This window comes from Tachysurus vachellii, chromosome 20 (genome assembly GCF_030014155.1).
Source record: "Tachysurus vachellii isolate PV-2020 chromosome 20, HZAU_Pvac_v1, whole genome shotgun sequence".
Taxonomy (NCBI): domain Eukaryota; kingdom Metazoa; phylum Chordata; class Actinopteri; order Siluriformes; family Bagridae; genus Tachysurus; species Tachysurus vachellii.
Window position 1 is genome coordinate 3,392,307 of NC_083479.1, and position 24,017 is coordinate 3,416,323.

The following is a 24,017-nucleotide window of genomic DNA, read 5'->3' on the forward strand; positions in this document are numbered from 1 at the left end:
AAAGAAAGAGAAAGAGGCTTTTATTCTTTTAGATGGTCCAAAACATAAAACGTAGCCATGACGGATAAAAAGTAAGATGTGTTGTTCCTTAAGGAAGAAAACGTTCTAACGTTTAAACCCCACACTGTGCCACCATGAGGAAACCGTCATGCCGTGTTGATGATTCGTTTCCTCTACTAGCGTGTCCCGGAGTGTATTATTCCTTAGATAATGCTAACATAATTCAATCTGACTCTGATGTTTCACAATTACCCCCCTAGGGTTTATATCCACTGACAATTTTCACTCTTGGAAATTCATTTACCATGAAACAATAATAAACACACGTGCCATAAATTTTAGGGTGTTTCAATGTTGCATGGCAGCTCAGAGCCACGCGTGATGCGATAAACCCGAGCAAACACACAGCCGCACAGCTCAAGGGTGTCGGCACTGCCAAGGTCTCAGTCTCTGAAGCGCTTCATCCGAATTTCCCCCGACGTCTATGTGGTGTGATTGCGTATGCAGGGATTACACACTGTTAAAAAAGCGTCAGTGCTTAACGGGAGGCCTTGGACCGCTTTATTCCATCTTTCAGGCTGCTGATTTAAAAGCGTCTGCGAGCCCATCCAGTAAAACATAGCACTTAGGCAAAGATCAATAGAGCTGTCCCTGAGAAACGAGATTAAATCGGAGAGATGTATTGATGTTTATGTGCCGGAGGTTTAACACTCAATTCAAATGGTCAAGGGCTCAATAAACACTGGAGTGTGGAACCGAGCCTGTCCTCTCAAGCACCATGTCCCCTGTGTCCAGTGAACTCATTCCAGCTTATTGCCATAGATTTATAGATGTCTTGGCTGTATAATCCTAGCTTCGCTGAAAGACTATGGCATGTTGGCTTCATGTTATCTTCTATATTTAGCTTGCATACCGTGACTAACCTTGTTTCTATTGATCCAGATGGTGTTTTTTTCCCCCAACCCCAAATGTATTTGAGCAGCCGTCAAAACGTGTTTTGCTTTCACCGTTTCTTTCTTTTTTCTTTTTCTTTTTTTCGTTCTGGAGCAACCAAGTCGGCTTTTCTATAAAAATCTGCCACAATACAACACCCAGTTTTCCAGTGATGAATAGTTTAAGACACAATGGGACTTAGTGTAATGTATAAAACATGCTAAACTATTCCACCTAGACTCCAGCTTCAGAAACAAGTGCAGCTGAATTCCTCCACCAGCACTGGGTTCGTAACGGAGAAGCTCTTGACGAGGACAAAGTTTACTCTCGAACATGAGAGTGAGAGTGAAGAAAGCGCCAAATTGATCAGCTTTTATAGGAGAATAACTTGTGATGTGGCCAAAAAGATAGCTAGCGATTCATTTTCATTCTTTTAGCGATCTAAATGTTATCGTCAACCTTCAAAAGTAATTAGTGCAATTTTGCGGGAAATAAAAATACTTTATGGAAGAGCCATTTTAAACATTGCTGAAATTCGCAACAATTCTTGGTTCGACTTTCTTGTACTTTGTATTTACTTTTTACTGCTTATTTGAAATTTTACCTCTTATTTTTATTTTTATGTCACAATTAATACTTTACCTGTTGTTTTACCTGTTGTGTGTTTGTTGTTTAAGCAACAAATACTATATGCGTCTTAAAGACTTAGCGTGACTAGCTTGTGTCAGGATACTAAAAATACTAGAAAGCTGTTTGTGATGAAGATGGTTAATATAGATTCACGTGTGCTACGTGACTCTGCCCTGTAGTTGTACAATATCTTTTATCTTTATATAATATCTGTTATGTAAATACTGTACTGATTGAAGCACTGAGATTGACGTGAAGATTTTTGTTGCTGTTGGTCGCAGGTTTCGGCTGATTTGTACGTGTGTAGATTTGATCAGAGACAATCTGTTTATTTATTGATATTTCTCAGCTTCGGTGGGTTAATCCACGCTGCCGTGATACAAAAGAAGCGACTAAAATGACAGACGAGATTGTTCTAAGCTTCAAACTTCTAAAATTGCTTTAGGATGCTTTCTATCAGTCTCGGATCAGCGCTGAGAATATTCCCTTTTCTACACCGGGCATATTATAACACGCTGGCATCTGTTGCCTGCAACCCCACCGGCAACTAATCTGCCCAACCGCGCTTGCTGTGGAGTCATTATTAGTAATTGCGAGACAATCAGGCTTTATGGGCTGCAAAGCACCGTGACTTACCGAGGAAATGGAGACAGCAAGCGCCTGTTATTTAATTCTCCAGAGATTGGGTGAACATTAAGGCTCGCCTCCGGCACCCGTCTCGCCAGGCACGCGCCTGTGCTCAGATAGGGCTGATGGTCTTAATAAAGATAAAATGATAATAACCTGCCTGAAAGGGGGCTGGGTGTTGAACGTGAACCTCTCCGGATGGCTCGGGGCGGCTGGATGCGCACACTTAGTGTCGTCGCTCTAATGGCTTCATCATTATGAGGAAGAGCCCAGTACGGGCCATGGATCTATGTATTTGTGTGTTTTGGGAAAGGGAAGTGAGCAAGCACTGTGCAAAATCCACAGTGTGGACATAAGCAATCTGATCACCTGCACTGAAAATTGGCCAAACTGCAGTAACTGCTGTAAGTGCACTACTCCTCTTCAAATGGCCGGGACCAGCATCCATTTGGCTATTATCAGAGACAACAACACGGCCCATAAAAAGCATCACTCAGCTGGAATAATATTCCCAGCCATGTAATATACACACTTTCAGCTTGTTGCTGTCTGTTGTCCTTATTAAGTTTGATTGCCTCGCAAGATCTCCTCCTGACTCCAAAGCTCTTCTTGGCAGGGAGATGAGTCAGAAGCTGAAATCGTCTCCTGAAGTGTGCTATCTCTTAATGCACGGTGTCGGGTGTGTGGCGGGTTATGAAAACCTCGGTCTTTAATGTTGATTTGCTGCACAGCCGCGAGGAGAGGGAGAGAGAAAGAGAGAGAGCGGAGCTTCAGAAGCACTGATTATGCCATTCCAATGGGGTTTGGAGATGTTTTATGTATCAGTCGCCTAATTCCACGCTGCTCGCTCGTCTGCACGTACTGCTCCTGCTGCGAGGCTGAGCTGTAGGACACAATAGAGACTGTCTGCAATTATTATATCCAGCTCATAGTACAGAACAGTACAGGGAGCCGAACCACGTAATATCTAATTAGGTCTTTGATTTAAAGATGATTAATAACTGGTAGTATTGATTCCTACTTCTTCTGTTGCAGAAGTCGCAGGTGTAGGGATGATGGTCAGAAATTCGCATGCTTTTGGATATAAAGTATAATGCACTTCATATGTTGCCTACGGGTCATTATTTAGCAGGAAGGAGTCTTCCCTTAAGAATTTTGTTCAAACAGTTTAAAGATATAACTGTGTTATTCCTGGCAATTACTGTCCGTTGCCATTCCAACACCGGAGTCACCTTCATTCCAACTAATGGCCTCATTATGCTAATTTGTGGCACACAGTAACCCGAGTGCAGGATTGATCCACACAGACCCTGGAGCAGTGAGTCCACAATGCTAGCCAATGCACAACTGAGCCACCCTAATTAGTGCCCCTAAACTAATACTGACTCAATAAAAGCCTGGATGAGGGACTGATTTTTCCATCCATCCATCCATCCAAAAAAAAAAGGGTCGGCGATCCCCTGGGGTTATGTCACTTCTAAAGATCCTAATGGTCTGGTCTGTGCTACACATTTAAACAGAGCCAGTCAGGAATGATGTAAGCTGATGCAGAGAAAAAGGGAAGAAAAAAAAGAATGAAAAATGAGAACTTGTTAAAAAAGAGTTGAATTTGCTAACAGTGTAAAAAGGATTCAACAATGGGAGAAAAATGGGACAAACTGCTTTTTTTAATTAGCTTCGTAGTCTAGTTGTTTACCATAAAAGATGATAAAAGATGATTCTACACACACTGCTCGTTTACATGCTAACTTAATAAAAGTCTTTCATTTAACCGACCCTTTGCGATTTAACTCTACACCACCACTTAGCTTTCTCATCTTGTTGCCTTCAATCACATTAGCGTTGCCAGTTAATTAAGTTTCACACCGACAATATATTTAGGATTGATGTGTTTTCCACAATACTAGCTTGTGTGCTAGCCTGTTGCTAGCAATTACTAGCAAAATGAAAGATAACAATCTGCAATGTTAAAATCAACTCGATTATCTCCTGAGGATATAAACGGAGGATCTTAACGTGTTCCTTAAGCAATATCTGAATTATTTCTCCTTCAGGAAAAAAGGGGAAACTAGATTCAGTGTTTGATTTTAAGACGATCTTGTGAAAAAGAAGATAAAGCTAATGAGCTATATTTCTGAAAGGATTATTAAACATTCATTCATCTTCTACCGCTTATCCGAACTACCTCGGGTCACGGGGAGCCTGTGCCTATCTCAGGCGTCATCGGGCATCAAGGCAGGATACACCCTGGACGGAGTGCCAACCCATCACAGGGCACACACACACACACTCATTCACTCACACACTCACACACTACGGACAATTTTCCAGAGATGCCAATCAACCTACCATGCATGTCTTTGGACCGGGGGAGGAAACTGGAGTACCCGGAGGAAACCCCCGAGGCACTGGGAGAACATGCAAACTCCACACACACAAGGCGGAGGCGGGAATCAAACCCCCAACACCCCTGATTATTAAACAAGACTTCAGAATTTTTACATTTAATGACAGATAACTGATTACTGTTTGCTAATGTAGCAGAATTGTGTAGATGATTTTAGGTCATATTTATACCTGTTAATCATTTTTAATCATTTACTCATTAAATCATTTAATCATCACAAGATGCCTTTACAAAAGAGATCTTTTTCATATTTACGAATGACCTACAGGGTTAAGAAGAACGAAGTACGAGATAAAACGTGACTAAATTATGGAATGAAATGATACAAACACAACAATATGGTTGACGGATCAATGCTCTAGTCTCAAGGAGAATGTTTCAAGGAAAGAGGGATTTATTTGGCGTCTCACGCTGATGTGACTGCACCTCGCTCTGTCAGTCTGTTGTGGCGAGACAGGCTGGTCCTGTTTTATAGTCACTATTACACCGGAGGTCATATCTCTCCATCAGCCTTATCTTCATTTGCTCATGTTTAGACATCCCAAGAAATCTCATCTCGGCACACGCTCGGCGACAACTGAAATAATCCGAACCATTCGTCTTAACACACGGGGAATTTCCACGGACCCGTCAGTCGCTTAAATATACCAAGTACGCTTGACCCCCTTCGGTCTCCAGATGAGCCTCTGCAGTAACAGACACACACACACACACACACGCACACACACTGAAAACATGTTTTATTTTCTCTTATCCCTTCCTCTTGACCTCTTGCTTGAAGAGTGTTTGTTCTTGGGCACGTGGCGTGATGCACGTGTTGCTCTCAGGACACAGAGAGTTAATGGGAACACGAGGGGAAACATAGACTGATCCAATTAGTCTCCGTTCTCCCCAAATAGCCCCAGTGCACACATTATGCTGTATTAGTGTGTAGCAGGATCATAATTCTCGCTGACCTTTTCCTGTTAACGCTGGCTCGAGCAAGTTTAATTATGATAGGTAATCGTTATATTCCATAACACTGACATTAAACGACCGCAGAGATTTAAAAGGCAGCTAAATGCCAATATTTATGACCCTTTTCTCTCGCTGTGCTTTTCCATCAGCCTTTGTTTTGAGCTGTGCTTTCCCACAAGCGCTAGCTAATGGTGAGGTGACTGTGAGCAGCCTCCACGTAGGAGGAGAGGCCTATTTTTTCTGCCTAACTGGATACCAGCTCCACGGCGTGTCGTCTCTGACGTGCCGCAACGCCACCATGCCGTACTGGAGCGGCAAAGAGCCCAAATGTATAGGTAAGGAGCCAATCGCCTTCGCTTGTTCATTTCACTTGCAATGTACAATAAGTTAAATTCCTTCCTTTTATAATAAAAAATAAGCTAACAAGATTTCTGAGAGGAATTTAGGAAAGTCATATTGATATGTTCAAATCATTTTCATTGCTATTTCCAACACGCTGGCTAGCACAAACTAACCTGCCCGGATTAAGCCGTATTTATAAACGTTTGTGATTATCTGGAAGAATAAAGGAAGTTGTGATGAAGCTGAATAGTCGTGTTGCGTCATTGTTGCTGAACACAGGCAGTTCGATAGCACCATAACTCATGATTGATTAGCTTTTGTCTGGATAAATGACCCTTCATAAATCTCTGTCCTTCGGGCCATCTGTTAAGGTGTTCGTTTGTCGTCTTCTTGTCAGAGTCGGTAATAAAGATTAATTGTGGTCTTAATGTATTTGTACCAAACATTTGAAAGCAGAAACTGCACACAGTTTTGTTTTGTTTTGCTTTTTATCCTCACACATACTTATTTAGGGGCCCAAGCACTTTCACAATCACAGACAAATGTTTAAGGAAATAAAGAGACTGAATTCTTGTCTCACTCCCACACACTAAAACACTGTTCTCATCTTCTGTTCTTATTAAAGCTGGGTTTGTTTGTTGTTTTTTTTTTGGACACAGCAACCTAATCTTGTCATTTCTTCTTTCACTCCCACTCTTTGTATGTGTGTGTGTGTGTGTGTGTGTGTCTGTTTGTGTGTTACTCTGGTAACAGCCTCTTGTGGAGGGATGCTTAAAAATGCCACTCTGGGCCGCATCGTCTCTCCGGGGTTTCCGGGAAACTACAGCAACAACCTGACATGTCACTGGGTTCTGGAGTCCCCCAAGGGCCACAGGCTGCACGTGCACTTTGAGAAAGTTGCTCTGGCTGAGGATGATGACAGGTAACCTCTATATTTATCTGTGTAGGTCTGATTGTGTCATCTCAGGATTCCAATATTTCATTTGAGTAATTAGGCGTCGGCTCCCCGCAGAGCCCCGATGCTCAGATCCAGGCCGCGTTCTGCTGACGCCACGGTACAGCACGAATTCTCAATCCACGCCTCAAACCTTCCCGTGTTCCCATCTGTGTTACCCACAGCGGCCTGCGTTCGGCATTCAGCGTAATTAAGAGCATCCCTCCCATGCAAATTAATCATGCGACCGCGGAGGCCGTAGCAGAAAGTACGGGAGAGAGGAAATTTAATTACATTTTCCGACTGTCTCGAGGCAGAACTAACAAATGGCTCTTTAATGAATCCGCTCCAGTGCGGAGCCCAGCGAGACGCTACCTCCGTAGATGAGATTGAAAAACATGAAAAAAAGCCAGACTTAAAAGCCTCAATGCTCTTTTGATCTTTCCTTCTCGTTGTCACTAACAATTGCGACGATGCCTAACACCAATCTGTGTTTTTTTTTTTTTCCTGCACAGGCTGCTGATCAAGAACGGGAACAACATCGACTCGCCTCCTGTGTACGACTCGTACGAGGTGGAATATCTTCCCAACGAGGGGGTAATGAGCACGGGGAGGCATCTGTTTATCGAGTTCACCACGGACGAGAGCGGCACCTGCACTGGCGCTGCCATACGATACGAAGGTTCTAACCCTTCTTACACAGTTAGGAGGTTATGACCAGTTATGCCTGCTGGCAAAAACTCCACATTTAAAATGAAACCACTCAGTCACCCTGTCGCTCTAAAATTAAATTCAGGTGAACTCCAGCCAGGAAGCCAGTCATTTCATCCTGAATTATATCACCATTAATTCCTTACCCATGAAAAAAAATCTTCTCTTTGTAGATTTAACAAAAGAAATTAACTATTTTTGCTCTCCGAGCCTCACGCAAACCCTGTCAGCTCTCAGCTTATCACCTAAACCCAGTTCACTGCTTAGCATTTTTTTTTTATTTTTTTTTTCTGAAGCCACATTTAATTATTTTTGTTGTATTTTGTAATAAAACATTTTTAGTATTTAAAATTTTTAATTCATCAAATTTCATTCTTTAAATTGCATTTTTCTTCTTATTATTTAATAGTGTTTATTTTTTCCATTAATTTAATATCCAATTTTAGTAAATAATGTATTTTTAGTGTACTTTGCGTGTATCTGTTAGTATCTGTGAAGCTTTAGCATCAACATTAACACCATTAGAAATGTAAAAAAATAAATCTATTACCTACTTTTACGACATTTCACTCCGGGTTATCTCAGCACAAACAGATCAATAAAGCCTGTCAATATGTTCGATTGTAATTTTAAAGAAAGCATTTTAGGGACTGTTGAGGTGTGTGTTTTGTCAGCTTTTGCCGAAGGCACGTGCTACAAGCCCTTTGTGAAATACGGCAACTTCTCGAGCAGCGATGCGTCGTTCGGCGTGGGTACGGTGGTGGAGTTCTCCTGTGAGCCGGGCTACACACTGGAGCAGGGCTCCGTCACCATCGAGTGTGTGGACCCTGAGAACCCACAGTGGAATGAGACGGAGCCGGCCTGCCGTGGTGAGTGTACACTAAGTTGTGTGTGTGAAATAAATACACAATGTACATAATAACCTTTCCGTTGGTGTGTGTGTGTGTGTGTGTGTGTGTGTGTGTGTGTGTGTGTGTGTGTCAGCTGTGTGCAGCGGGGAGATCACAGATTCAGCAGGAGTGGTGCTCTCACCGAACTGGCCTGAAGCCTATGACAAAGGACAGGACTGTATCTGGGGCATCCACGTGGAGGAGGACAAGCGAATCCTGCTGGACGTCCAAGTGTGAGTCCATCAGTGGCTCAGAGATACAATGAACATCACAGAGTCTCATTTTTACACTCTTACTGTGTGAGCTGTGGGCTGTTCTTTTTTGTCTGAGTGTGTGTGTGTGTGTGTGTGTGTGTGTGTGTGTGTGTGTGTGTGAACTTCTACTTTTACGTTTACAAGTCTGTGTGTGTGTATATGTATTAATAATATGTGCGTTCACTGATAACATTGTGTCCGAAAGATAATGACTCAGCATTTCTACTCGGGCACTAGTTGTTTCCATGGCAACGCACCGGACACCACAGTGGACACTGGTATGAGCGATCTTGTACTGGTTTATTTAAGACAGAAAGCTAGATACAAGTGGAATCTACTGTAACCACATAAGGAGTAAAACTCTCTGGGGCACACAGTTATAGGAGAATCATCAACAAACTCTCTCCATTGTGAAGTATTTACTAATAAAATCACAGCAGTTAGTGCTTTACTATTTTATTATTAAAGAACATTTCAAGCTTTTTATTCATTTTTTAGCTACACGAAATGTTGTGGAACGTCTACTAGACAACTACAATCATAGGTAGATCTCACACATAAATTTCACAGGTAGATCTCACACAGAACTCACAGGTTCACATACAAATCTCACAGGTAGATCTCACAGGTTCACATATAGATCTCACAGGTAGATCTCACAGGTTCACATATAGATCTCACAGGTAGATCTCACAGGTTCACATATAGATCTCACAGGTAGATCTCACAGGTAGATCTCACACAGAATTCACAGATAGATCTCACAGGTAGATCTCACACAGAACTCACAGGTTCACACATAGATCTCACAGGTAGATCTCACAAGTAGATCTCACAAGTAGATCTCACACAGAACTCACAGATAGATCTCACACAGAACTCACAAGTAGACCTCAGAGGTAGATCACACAGGTAGACCTCACAGGTAGACCTCACAGGTACACCTCACAGGTAGATCTCAGAGGTAGATCTCATAGGTAGATCTCACATGTAGAACTCACAGGGAGATCTCACAGGTAGATCTCACAGGTAGAGATCACAGGTAAATCTCACAGGTAAATCTCGGTGACCGTGAGCTCCTTAAAGCTGCTGAAAGTTGACAAAAACCTAGAAAATCACAAATGCGTGTTTAACGTGTTCACCAGAGATAAAATCAGTTAATTTACCAATCATCAGCATATCCCTGATTTTGCGTTATGGAATATACACATGCACAATCAAGCTATTTCAGGCTGGTTTTAGGAACATTGTTAGGAGCTAAGAACTATTGGATGTCTCTGCATCAATAGCACAGACATCCAATAGTTCTTAGCTCCTAACAATGTTCCAGAAAACTAATGCAAATGAGGACAGCTTAAACAGACGTTCCAGATTATTTGGAAGATTTATGTTAGACTAAACTCAAACATAAATCTTCCAAATAATCTGGATCGTCTGTTTAAGCTGTCCTCATTTGCATTAGTTTTCTGCACTCATTACTGCAATATGGCCGGAGCGTTGTACTGAAAGCTGTCAGAGGAATCCATCTGGAAGGACAGTATGCTCATGATTAGCCGGGTTCATTAGGTGTTTGCGCAATAACGACAGCGCTGCGTTCTAGATCTCTCTCTCTCTCTCTCTCTCTCGTACGACCACACAGTTTCTCAGTGCTCATGTCAAAAAAAGGGTTAAAAATCAAAACTACGCCAAACTGCATAACAGTCTCTCGATGGTGCATCTTGAGGGAATTTTTCTGAATTGGGCAGAATTGTTTATGGCAGCACACTGATGACATCACATAGCAGGGATATAATTGGTTCACATAACTGGTTGAAAGAATGCTGAGTCTGAACACATGTCCTGTTTGAAAGATCTTAAGTGAGTGTCGTTTGGTCTAATCACCTGCCGCATCTACAGTGTACCTCTGATCTGATTGGCTGCAGGAATCTATAATCGGCACCAGAATGAGCTCAGCCTCAGCTTATTCCTTCATACCATCCTGGCATGTGCTTGTTGGTTGGTTAGTAGAGCTGTAGTATTTGTTTCTAGAAAAACCCAAACTAATCCACTGTGAGACGTGATGACAGAAAAAAAAAATCAAGAAACCGCAAAGTATATTATTGATATGTTTGTATCTTTGAAAGCCCTGCTAGCTCACTCATCACAGCTGTCTCTGGCTGTGGGTAATGTTTCTGTAAAACCAGAACAAGACCTAGTTCCTCTACACAGTGGGATTGTGTGAAGTGATGAAGCTTAAGAAGGTGGAAATATGTGTGTGTGTGTGTGTGTTTTGTTGTTTCCATTAAAGGGGTGGCCGCCCGCTTCTCCCCTCTAATGAGAACGTTCGTGCTCTGCCATTATCGTTCGACAGTTTTCGCCAGCACGCAATTACTCACAACCCGTGTGCATAATGACGACTGATTAATTGATTTAGCATAAACAGGAGGGCTGGCCCTGCACTAATTACAACACGGCTCTGTTATAGCAAGCGAGCAGGTGCCAGGATGCACACCTGCCTGGTTTGAAGGCGGGGCGCACACACGGACCCTGGTGTAGGAGCTTGGAGACGGGTGTGGGGATGAGTGCAGGCCAGGTTACCTGGATCATATCTAAATGCGGAGCTAGAAACACTGTGATGGATGTGTGGAGCAGTAATGCAGCTTAATGGCTTCGTTATAAACACAGAGCCCATTTGTGGACACTTTGAAAAGCAGGTTTTCATTCCAGTAAAGATTAGAAGAATTCACACACAGCGTGCTGTATGACGTGTAGGTGTGGTGTAGGAAAAAAAAGGAAAATGTAGCTCGATTTCCAAACGATTAAATGCAGGTGTGTCTTGTAACAATACGATGATATAAAAAGAGGCAAGTTTAACAAAAAAGAGAGAATGAGTCGTAACCATCTCGGTTTTCAGATCAGATCCGAAGCAGTGACGTCAGGAAGAAAGTGCCGGAACGTGCGATATGGAGCATTGAAGAATGAAGTGCAAGAAAAGCTCCAAAAGCTTTTCAGAGGATAAGAAAGAACTTAGAGGCATTTATGAACGAATAAGTTATTAGAGATTAGTTATAGCAGAAAGGGTTGGGGGGGATTTGGAGCAAACCTTTGAACTGATCTCATTTTAGTTTTTTAGATTTAAAAGTAACTAACTATATTTAGGAAGCGCACACATCTGCTGTGATGCAAAGTGATAAGTTCATGCAGTAGTAGGAGTAAAGAGACATAGAGATTCTTCCTCCTTCAGCTCCTTTAGGCATGGGTTTAGTCTCACAGCTGGCACTATGCCCACACGCTGCTCCGAGTTATGCCCCCGGGAGCAACAGATTTTTGTCAGCCCGGTGATTGCTAAGCGCTTTTTAAAGCCCTTCTCTGGCCGCCAACACTTTGGCATTTCAAAACCCTGTGCTTAACTGTGCTAATTAAAAAGCGAGAGAGTTAGATCAGCGGAAAAAGCTCATTTTTTATTGTTCCCGACCTCATTCAATCTCTTTAAAAGCCTGTTGGAGCAGGGCAGAGCTGGGGAGAACAGGCCTTGTGGGAGACGCCTGGGTGTTGATTTCAGTCTGGAGTCTCAGGGAAAACGTTTAGGCAGTGATGAATGAGCGCTCAGCTCCTTTTAAAGAAGAACGGCTGGAGACATCTGTATAGCGTAGCTGTGTGGATGCACACGGCAGAGGCAAAGGAAACTCAGTGCTGCTGAAAAACAACTAAAATCGTCTACTTGGTAAAGTCAACTTTGGGAACAAGATCAGATGCATTGACCACGTTGTTTCACTGATAGCATCAGCCAGAGATCTTTTAAGTGTCTTATCCCTTATGCTCTTTTCTCTTAACTACATGAACTAGTTGCAGCCTCGTTCTTTTGGATTGCTCCGTCTATCGTTTGTTTTCTGGAGGAAGCTCAGATTTAGTTAAACCCAAATACATCCTTTGAAATGCAGGTGGCAGACCGGGGTCGCTGTCTATTCTCACATGCCCTCGGGGGGTAATTTCTCACGTTTCAGTCATTTCATCCAAATATTAATCACCCACAAACACTCATGTGTACAAACACACACACACACACACACACACACACTTCCTCTTATCACTTGTTATTACAGTTAGAAACAGTCCATCTATCTGAAGAAATTCAGTGTGTCTGGTTAAAGAAAAAAAAATTAAAAATAAGGAGAGTTAAAGCTTTACCTCTTACCACTCGAGACTTCTTCCAAAAATGTTAAAACATTTCCCCACAAAGAACATCACCATGGCAACAAAGACACGGTTCTTCCTGTTAAATGTACTAAAAATATACACATCTTATACAACAAGTAAACAAATCATCACATACAAACCAAACAAACAAACAAACAAACATATCACGTGTTTATACAACAAACAAATCCTTATACACAAACATGTTATAATAGACACATCATAAATAAGTAAATAGTCATTACAAACATTTTATACGATACATAAACAAAGTCACAAACAATTATACAACAAATAATTAAATCGTCAAACAAAACATCTAAAAATAAACAATCCTCGCAAACGAATGCCTTAAAAAAACAAATAACATCTATAAAAATATTACATACAACAACAACAAAAAAATTCCCCCAAACAAACATCTAATTAACGAAAAAACACTCGTGAGAAAGGTTTTAAACAACGTTTTTATTATTGATATTATTAACTTCTTCCTAGTGGACTTGCTGCTGTTATTATTAGAAGTAATGGTTGTGGTGGGGAAAAAAGCGGTCTCTTTTATTTCAAGGACTTTTTTAAGACGTCCTAAAAACAACTCGCTCCTACAAGGGCACATAACGGACAGAGTTGAGGACCAGTGTAGAGGAGAACTGTGAGCGACCTGCCCGGTGCTGGGAGAAGGATTAGGAATATGATTTGGCAGCGAGGCAATCTAGTAAGCTGCGTGAAATCCTAATGATCGTTTAAGAGTCGGTCCTGTGGACACCCATGTGCACTGAGTCATGTAAACACTGACTGGGCTCTGCATGAGCGGTGGCGGGGATTTGGGAGACAGGAGATTGATAGGTACAAGAGGACTGTGCTCTTCCTCTCGCTATCGAGAGAGCTGAGGCTGCCTCCAAAGTGCTCTCCAGTTCACTGGTGGTGAATATTAACAGCGGCCATCCTTAGGAGCTTGTGAAGACAGACATGATGTGTCTGGCATACAGCCAAGCTCTAGAACCTCAGTTAAGAGCCTTTCGCTGCTTATTTTGCCATTTTCTTTAGGCGTGAGTGTGTGCTGACGTGTGCGTGTGTGTGTGCTGACTTGTGCGTGTGTGTGTGTGTTCTGTTCTGTCAGTGCAAACACATCGATCAAATACGAGACACGGCACGACTTAAGACCTGTGAAATTACACAAGTCATGACTATAATGTGAATGTGTAGGTGTGTGAGTGATGGTTCTTCTGCATAATGAATCTGATTCACAGATTATGCGCACACACATACACACACACAGACACACACACACACTCACACACACACACACACTACAGCTAGGAAGAAAGAAAAAAATCATGCAATTACACCAATCGTTGGCTGGTTGTCTTTATGAACCACCTGAACCACTGTTAGAAAAACAGCACACACACACACACACACACACCTTGTAAAGTTTAACTCCATTGCACACCAGACTTGGGTGTGCGGACACCTCCAGCGTTTTTCTATATTACAAATAAACAGAATGGCCAGAGCAGAAATGAAAACATGATTGATTCTCCCAGCCGTCACTGCTCAGTCAGCCACGAATCTTTCCATCCTGTGTGCTTTCTGCCTTTTCTGTGGCCAGAGAAAAACTGAGAGAAAAAGCTCCGAATGACAATTATCCTGAGTGTCCCAAGTGCTGAGCTCTATTGCTCTTTCTTTTGCGATATTGGATTGTCACATCTGTTTATCGGTGTGAACGCCGCCCCGCTCTTTAAAGTAAATAATTCAGCTTGTGAAGCAGCTCATCAAAATGCAAATGATCCTGAAGCCCAGTGGTGTGGACATGTCGGCTTTGGCCTGTCTTTGCCTGGGAGCTTAAACAAAACTCACGGTACAGAGATACGTCTATGTAGACTGTTTTAATGGCCAGGGGAGTTTCCTTTCTTGACGCCATGGGTGAAACTCCTCAAACTGGGTATTATCATAAACGGATCAATTGATTCCCTTTACGAAAAAAACATGCACAGATCTTTACATATTCATGAGCTGGAGGAACTCTGAATTATTCAGTGTTTATTTCCAGTCGGCTTTTATCAATATCACTCCGGATTTAGATCGCACGTAAATTCTCACGTGTTGGTGGATGTCTCCGTGGGACAGGGCGGGCGTAGCAGATACGCGGCAAAGCCGACAAGTCAAAAGCGTGAAAAAGTCAATGCATATCAGGGCATGAAATATGCCTGCATCTATTCATTTGTCTTCAGTAAGCACTTTATCCTGGTCAGGGATGCGACACGTCTGAAATACTAAGCCTGAGGTCCACCCGAAAGACGCTGATCCGCCTCACAGGCAACTTCCACACGTAGGGAAATGTGTAGTATGTTTTTCAGAGGTGTATTTCAGAGGATAATATACTTATATAATGTACACTGTGCCCACTTACAGCCTTCATCTTGGAAAGAACGACATACTGACGTTTTACGATGGCGATGACCTCACGGCCAACATCCTGGGCCAATACAGCGGCACGCTCCCCAGATTCAAGCTCTACACCTCCACGGCGGACGTCACCATCCAGTTCCAGTCCGATCCGGCCACCAACATCTACGGTTACAACAACGGCTTTGTGGTGCATTTCTTCGGTAGGCGGGACTTCCTTGCGTGATCTTGGCTTTTATAAGCATCTGTGGGTTATGACATTGATAATGACATAATACAGTAGACTATCACACTCCTGCTACACTGTCTACTATCTAGTGAATTTTTAACCCTGAGAATAACATTTCATTAATCATTTCATTAAACCTCAACGTTTTGGTCACTGTAAAAGAGAGACACATTTATCTTCATTTTCTCAACCTTTACATGGGGAAGAAACAAGGTCACGGTTTCTGTGTGCACACACACACACACACACACACACACACACACACACAAATATGATCAATGTCCTTTGGAATATATCTTATGAATAGAAATTAAACTTTGTTCCAATTATATGCCATAAAGCAAGACATTTTAGACACTACAGACCAGATCCTCTCTGCTGCTCGTGAAAATCCTGCCCCGGTGACCCACACTTAGTGCTGTTCTTGACCACAACATGAAATAACGGTGTGAAATATGCAGCAAGCTCACAGTCAATCGCGCAACATCTAGTCAAGCAAATCCGTGGATCGCGGATCAGCGGCTCAATGGAACAAATTAGTATTTCAGAGCAATTTAAAATGCATGGATTTGTGAATGAGGATTTAATGAAGATTAACATTTGCTGAATGGCTGTTATCAATTCAAGGTCAGAGAAGAGATGCTGTGCCTCTACGACATTTAATAATAATGATATTTAAAAAAAAAAAGACGGATCTTGGTAACGTTCCATCTGAGCCCAAAGCCACTGGTGTCACAGTAAGCATTAGTCCTGCCAGCTTGCCTGGCAATGGCATCCGTTGGCTTGTAATGCTGTGGACAATCGTTGTGAAAGGATGTCATACTGCTCTCTGGCTGCAGTCTCATTTACATGCAATATGATGCACGATGTGTCACCTCAGTAGCAGACTCCCTTCCCAAGCCCGCCTACTTGGCTGCAGAGTTTTGGCGCTTTGCTCGGCGCGGTCAATGGCCGATTGTAAAACTGCTACTTCCACTCGGCCTTATACTAAACGGCCGAGCTGAAATCGATCCGACGTTCCAATAATCCAATCCGTTAATAATGCACTATTGTTCTCTCTGTCCTTAGAGGTTGCCCGCAATGACACGTGCTCAGAATTACCGGAGATCACGAACGGCTGGAAGAGCACGTCCCATCCGGACCTGATCCACGGAACGGTGGTGACCTACCAGTGCTACCCGGGCTTCCAGGTGGTCGGATCCGAGATCCTCATGTGCCAGTGGGATCTTACGTGGAGCGGAGACGTGCCCAGCTGTGAGAAAGGTTAGTTGTCACGACAGCATCAGGAATATGTTTACAAGCCTACACGTTGGCATACAAATAAACTTGTACTATAAAATAGATTACCGTGTGTAGACACACTGAGGTACATTCTGGCTTCACTGTGACTGTAACACATTTTGAGGCTTTATATGAAAGCTGTGAAGGAAGAGTTACTGCATCATAAAATATAGTAGCCAATCACGCTGAAGTATGCAAATGAGGTGATTGTAGGTATAGAAAACCTACAATGCAGAACCTTAACAATGAGCTAACGCAGCGGTGATTAAATCATCATTCTCTGAGCTTTGTGCAAACCACATAGCATCACTAGAATATTTCTCTTTAACACCCTAGCTGATAAACCATTAGACCGCATCATCTCACACGCGCCATTCCCAAGCATTTCAAAAGGCATTTAGAGTTATCATGACACGGTGATAAAATCCCATCCTCACAGGCTCGGAGGGAAGCACATCATCCGCCGAGTTTCGGCGTAAGTGGATCTACTGAATTACTCTCATAAAAACCTTTTTACAAGAGAAATTGTTCGCTAAAGCCCGCCACTTATCTTTGTTCCATTCACGTCAAAATTACTGTTAATCAAAATCAATGTCCTGAATCATGTCACACTCTGTCTGTCTTCTGATGCGATTAAAGCGTGTGAGAAAAGTCGCTGCAGTAATAAAACCACTGACACGTGACAGCACGGCCTGGACTGTACAGATAAATGACTCAGGTGCTTTAGAGAGGTGAGGGGAAGAACTGCCACCTACAGGCATTGTTATAATCCTAGAACTTTCTGGATCCTCTTTTATCTCCTGTTTTCTCCAGACATGAACCAGTCTCTCAGATAAATCTTTAGCGATCTTATTTTGTGAAAGTTTTTATTTTTCCATGGGTGAAAAGAGGCGGATTTGCAGCTAACCTTGGAACCTAATTTGTATTTTTCCTGTCTTATATTTATGCACTAACACCTACATTTCTTTCTGTGACTGAGTCCCAAAGTTGAGAATATAGTGGACTTTCTGGAACATTATTATATTATACACTTCATAGACTATATGAAGTGAACGTAGATAGTGACGATTCGGCCATTTGGAGGATAAGCTACCTTTATTTAATAAGATGAGCTGATAATGAGGGAATACTGATGGCAAATAAATAAATAAATTCATTAATAATAATAATAATAATAATAATAATAATAATAATAATAATAATAATAATAATAATAAGTAACCCTTTCATTTATAATATATTTTTGTAACACAAGCTCTTGAAACTGCACATCATTCGAATTTTTACTTTTTTTCTAAAATAATAATAACAGTTAATAATAAAACATAAATAAATTGTCATCAGGGGCACGGTGGCTTAGTGGTTAGCACGTTCGCCTCACACCTCCAGGGTCGGGGTTCGATTCCCGCCTCCAACTTGTGTGTGTGCATGTTCTCCCCGTGCCTCGGGGGTTTCCTCCGGGTACTCCGGTTTCCTCCCCTGGTCCAAAGACATGCATGGTAGGTTGATTGGCATCTCTGGAAAATTGTCTGTAGTGTGTGATTGTGTGAGTGAATGAGTGTGTGTGTTTGTGCCCTGCGATGGGTTGGCACTCCGTCCAGGGTGTATCCTGCCTTGATGCCCGATGACGCCTGAGATAGGCACAGGCTCCCCGTGACCCGAGGTAGTTCGGATAAGCGGTAGAAAATGAATGAATGAAAATGAATGAATAAATTGTCATCCAGTAGGAATACAATGAGTAAAAATAAGAAGAAATAAAATATATAAAACAATATTATACCTTCAGTTTAAAAAAGAATCAGCCCAAATGTTTATAACTAAATTATAATATTCTGGCTTAAATTACATCATTCTACCATTGTTTTATTATTATTATTATTATTATTATTATTATTTTCTATTATAATAGTCATCATTATATCTTATATCTTAGATATTTTTACATGTATTAAAAAATAAAGATACACTTGAATTGAAAGTGTATAACATTCTTTTAATGATTTGAATGACGGTCTCTTTCATTTCTACCCGTGTCACTATTTCTTTAAAGTAATTGTGGCTTTAGTAATTCTAGATAAACCTGTCTTAGACTGACCTCTCCGTGTAGAAAGGACACTTAAAATTCTGCCTTGCTCTCTTTCCCAACCCCCAAATTTCTCCTCCTTTATACTCCTGTCAAGCTGATGCATCACCCAGAAGGGCTCAATATCCACACTGTTCATTTTTAATGTGCGGCATATTGTGTCCTGTGGGCCGGTCTGCAACAGTCAGCGTCTCTCTTCTGTCTATTCGAGGCTTTTTTCTTTTTCTTTTTCTTTAACTAAAAAGAGTTCATAAGAGTTCATAGAAAGTTTACAGAGATCGTTCATGTATGCACTACTTAAAGCCTCCATGATCCTGAGAGGTTAATTGAATGACTTCTGCTTGTGTGTGTGTGTATGTAGTGATGTTGTGTCAGGACCCGGGTTCTGTAGAACACGGACGCAGGCTGATGACGGGTTCACGCTTCACTGTGGGCTCCACCGTGCACTATATGTGTAATAAAGGCTACACGCTCTCAGGCCCGAGCCTGCTCACCTGCTACAGCCGTGACACGGCCGAGCCCAAGTGGAGCGAAAAGATCCCCAAGTGTGTCCGTGAGTAAACTACACAATATACACCAGATACATCCAATCACCTGATAGATAAAATCTTCATGGCTGAAGATTTGTCTCCTTGGTGCTATTCAAATGCAGCAGTACATGTGTATAAATAAGTATGATCGATTCACATGGAAAAAGTAGATAATCACACACTCGTTGTCATCACACCCAAGGGTTTATACACACTCCATCTTAATAGAAACAGATTATTTTAATAGATGTATGATCATTCGACGTCACGTGACCATAATCTGTCCCTAGGTATTACCTGTGTACATATTTCTTACTGTAATCTAAGAAAGTATTAAAGCGTTAAAACGATTTCTAAAACCAAACGTTCAGAGAAAATCATCCCAGCTAAGACTATACAAGGACATTTGTACGAGTCTAAAGAGTCTAGTAATGACTTGCATAGAACTACAGTTAAAAATGGGCAGAAGTTGTAATGTTGGACTCTATCGCCCCCTAGTGGATTGATTTATGAGATATATTAAAGTGGTAATAGTGTGAATTTAATAGTGTGGGGTTCTTATTAAACATCTCTCTCTCTCTCTCTCTCTCTCTCTCTCTCTCTCTCTCTCTCTCTCTTTCTTTCTTTATTTCTTTCTTTCAACCCCGTGTGGTTCCCCAGCTGAAAGGTACGAACCTTGTGCTAACCCCGGAGCTCCTTCCACTGCCATTCAGAGCTCAGAGAAAGCCTTCTTCCAGGCTGGAGAGACGCTGAGCTTCATCTGTCGCCCAGGATACGAGCTGCACGGCGAAACCACCATCCGCTGCCTCCCGGGGCATCCTTCCGAGTGGAGCGGAGCGCCGCCTGCATGCCGGGGTAGGAACTGCCATGCCATGCATTGAGAGTGTGTATGAAAATTAATCCACTATTTGAGCTGAAAATGATTTCATTGTGGTTAAATTCTCATTTAGAATAATTAAAAGTTTAAGCCTTAAGCAGTCAGGATCATGGAAAAACTTTACCTTTAATTTTTCTCTATCTGCCTCCTACATCCAAATTGAAGTCATTAGTTTACACAACAACTGACCTCGCCATTGGTTTTGTACAAAGCTGCCACAAAATAAATAAATAAATGAAATTAAGCGATAGCACCACTTCGATAGAGTCGCTACTGAAATGCCGTTTGAGGAGAAAATGAGGCCACTCAATCACAAAGTGCTTCTTAATAGCCTCCATTCTTTTAAAGTGCCTTAAGCCTTGTCAGTGTCCTAAATCACTTATATGCAAGAGGTGGAGTTTTTTTAACGTCGTAATTTGTGTTTTCCTACAGTTATTTTTTTTTTGCTTCAGGTATTTCATTTATGCTCATAATCACTCTTTCTCCGCCTGTCTCTCTCTCTCTGTCTGTCGCTCTCTCTCTCTGTCTGTCGCTCTTTCTCTGTCTGTCACGCTCTCTCTGTCGCTCGCTCTCTCTCTCTCTCTGTCTGTCGCTCTTTCTGTCTGTTGCTCTCTCTCTCTCTGTCTGTCACGCTCTCTCTGTCTGTCGCTCTCTTTCTCTCTCTCTCTCTCTCTCTCTCTGTGTCGCTCTTTCTCTGTCTGTTGCTCTCTCTCTCTGTCTTTCACACTCTCTCTGTCTGTCGCTCTCTCTCTCTCTGTCTGTTGCTCTCTCTCTCTCTGTCTGTTGCTCTCTCTCTGTCTGTCACGCTCTCTCTGTCTGTCGCTCTGTCTCTCTATCTCTGTCTGTCGCTCTCTCTCTCTCTCTCTCTCTCTCTCTGTCTGTCGCTCTTTCTCCGTCTCTCTCTCTCTCTCTCTCTCTCTCTCTGTCGCGCTCTCTGTCTGTCGCTCTCTATCTCTCTCTCTCTCTGTCTGTCTGTCTGTCTCTCTCTCTCTTTTTCTCTCTCTCTCTCCAGCTTCCGCAAGAGATGTTAATGAGCGCAGACTGGACGGTAAGGTTATATCTCACGTCTGGAGACTGTAATTATTTACTCAGGATTTTTTGCCAGATGGCTGTTCTTCTATGTCAAATATTTTCATTTATATTACTGCATCTAGTTCTGTTAAAAGCCAATTCAGCGTCTAGTCAGTAAGTCTGTATGTGGCATCAAAACACGTGCTAAAGACAAATCCATAGGCTGTCTTCAAATGATAGAGCAGTTATTGTTTGTTCTGGACAGAAATTGGGTCTTTTTACCTTCTTACTATTTAGAACAAAGTAAAAGAAGGGTTAACATTCCCTAACATACAATAGATAGCCTGCTCTCCTTACAGGAAGTCGAAACTCTGATGGATTTGATCTGAAACGGATCATAAATTTTCACCCAAGCTTGTGGCGTCCGTTCCAGCTCGAGCGCACGCTGTCATTAAGCCGGAAAATGGAGACAAACTAAATACTAATCAGACCTTTGGACCCCGCTGTAGATAAAGAGTTTTGTCGTCTTCAGAGCTCCATGCGTCCTATTTAGACTGCAGTTTTTACACACAATGTGCTGTGATAAATCCATAATAATCTGTTTACATGTGCTTGAAGAAAATTTTAGCCTAAAATGTTTTGGGAAACCATTAAGACAGGATGACAACGCATGTTCATTTCAGCAAACAGATAACTTACTGCAGTAACAAATCATTGAAAACAATAAACAAAAGTTCTGGCCATCTGCTCAAATCTTTTACGTGTTTTCTTCCATCAGTTCTCAGCACTGATTTTAGTACCGAGGGCACAGACACTGCCATCGCAGTCATGCTTCCTGCTGCAGTGGTGCTGCTGGTCATCCTGGGCATTTTCCTTTACTTCTCCAAGTCAGTATTTTTGTTGTGTCCTGATTGTACTGTGTCCACCACCTTTATCACCAGCATTAAAACACACCAACGTGTCTGTTACAGAGTCCAAGGAAAGTCCACGCGCCTCTCCAGCTCCTCCTCACTTCCCTACGACAACATGACCGAGGAATCGGCGTTCGACAACCCCGTCTTTGAGACCGGAGTAAGTATGGACACCGTGAACCTGAGAGACGTGGACTCCCTGAACACCGTGGTCCTGTCCTGATCGCTCGGCTCCATCTGTCTCTCATCTCATCATCGTAAGACGGTAGCATTCGCGCCGTCCGATTCCATTTTCACCTCAGATCACTGACTCTGACTTCCTGCCTCTGAAAACTGGTATTAAACAATGTGCTCCTGTCTTAGCTAGAGATACAGATTCAGGAGTAGCTTTCGGAAAACCCGTGTCCACCATCTGGTGGCAGAAAGCACAGGTTGTAACAAGGGCGTATAACCAACTTAAGCTCACCCATCCATCCAAACACTCATCCATGTATTACAATCTAGTACTGTTAACTTCACATTAAGGAACTTCATGGTTTGTTCATGTTAGATAATGTGTTGAATAACTGTATCAGTCCAGCGCTATACCGCTGGACCATACGGTAGATTTGTGTAGGTGAAATGTGTAGAGCTCACGTTCTGGGCCAGTTATATGGAACATGGAAAACTGTGTGTAAAAGTTTAGTGTGACGTAATAAAGGCCTTGTATTCATTTAAAGCTCAGAAGCAAATATGCTACGTGTGATGCACCACTATGTGTCCAGTGAAAACCTTTATAATTGGAATCGACAATTGGTGGATGTGTAACGACACTGAAATTATGTAGAAGCATGAGAAGAATAAAGGGGTTTGGTATGACACTGACTCGTCTACATAGTGTACAGAGCATTTGTTTGCTCTTCAACCTCATCCATTTCATTCCCTGCATCCTGACTGAATGAGTTTGTTCCAGTTACTTTATTTATTTCCATTTGTTTATAATTTCTTGTGGTTTTGCATACATGTGGATTTGTGATTACTGGAATGATGTGGGTCCCGACAGAAGTCAGACAGAAGAGGCGGAAGCAGAAACACTCAGGTTTGCTGTTAAAGAAAATAATCAATATATCTCTGGGTGTTGGGATGCTGCACCAAGTGTTTTATTCCTTTTATACCACAGCCATTTACCAAACATTTATTTATTTATTTATTTTCTATTTATTTCTGAACAAAATCATGTACAAAATATTGTATCTGTTAACAGTTACGATTGACGTTGTATAACAAATGCAGAAGAAGTCACGTCACTTTGCTTACGTTATATTGGCTGTAAACAGAGAAAGATGAAAGCCTCTATCCAGAAGATATTCCTGTATCTTCTCACAGAAATCATCAACATAACAATTGTTTTAATCAGCCTGTGTACGGAGTTATAATAAAAACAATGATATTAAATGAGAACATGTGGATGAATACAAATCTCGCTTTATATATATAGATCAAATATATACATGTTGTTCGTTATATATATAGATTGACGTTATTTTACTTCTGGAACAATGTGTAAGTAAGTCAGAATCGAAGCTTGTGCTGAGAAAGAAGGACCATAAATGAGTCTATAAGCGAACTGCTATGGAATTCTCATGATGTCTTTTTCTCTCTACATCTACATGCTCCTCTGGTGGGCCGTATTGCACCTCCTGCTCCTGCACTGTCCTTCCCATTAGCCCCGGCTGGCCTTCCATGATAACTAACGGCTGTGTGTGGGGGACTGTGGCTGCACCATCAGACGAGCAACAAGGTGAGGTGTCTTGACAGAAGAACATTCTGGAAAGACACGGTGGTG

The 24,017-nt window shown here is 42.0% G+C and overlaps 1 protein-coding gene across 2 annotated transcripts in view; it reads left to right on the forward strand.

Annotated features, from left to right (window-relative positions):
• The window catches only part of sez6a (seizure related 6 homolog a), a 93,899-nt gene that overhangs the window by 69,363 nt on the left and 519 nt on the right, over nt 1-24,017 (forward strand). Inside the window, exons 5-17 of one of the 2 annotated variants that reach the window (XR_009650077.1) lie at nt 5,704-5,889; nt 6,650-6,818; nt 7,346-7,512; nt 8,216-8,410; nt 8,526-8,664; nt 15,277-15,473; nt 16,568-16,762; nt 19,225-19,416; nt 20,054-20,248; nt 21,283-21,318; nt 22,060-22,168; nt 22,253-23,270; nt 23,899-23,972. Coding sequence is in view for 1 of the 2 variants with exons in the window: in XM_060895203.1 (XP_060751186.1) it covers nt 5,704-5,889; nt 6,650-6,818; nt 7,346-7,512; nt 8,216-8,410; nt 8,526-8,664; nt 15,277-15,473; nt 16,568-16,762; nt 19,225-19,416; nt 20,054-20,248; nt 21,283-21,318; nt 22,060-22,168; nt 22,253-22,352; nt 23,899-23,925 (1,907 nt within the window). In the remaining variant the exon portion in view is untranslated. The remainder of the gene's footprint in view (nt 1-5,703; nt 5,890-6,649; nt 6,819-7,345; nt 7,513-8,215; nt 8,411-8,525; nt 8,665-15,276; nt 15,474-16,567; nt 16,763-19,224; nt 19,417-20,053; nt 20,249-21,282; nt 21,319-22,059; nt 22,169-22,252; nt 23,271-23,898; nt 23,973-24,017) is intronic. The other variant, XM_060895203.1, reaches the window with a different exon arrangement.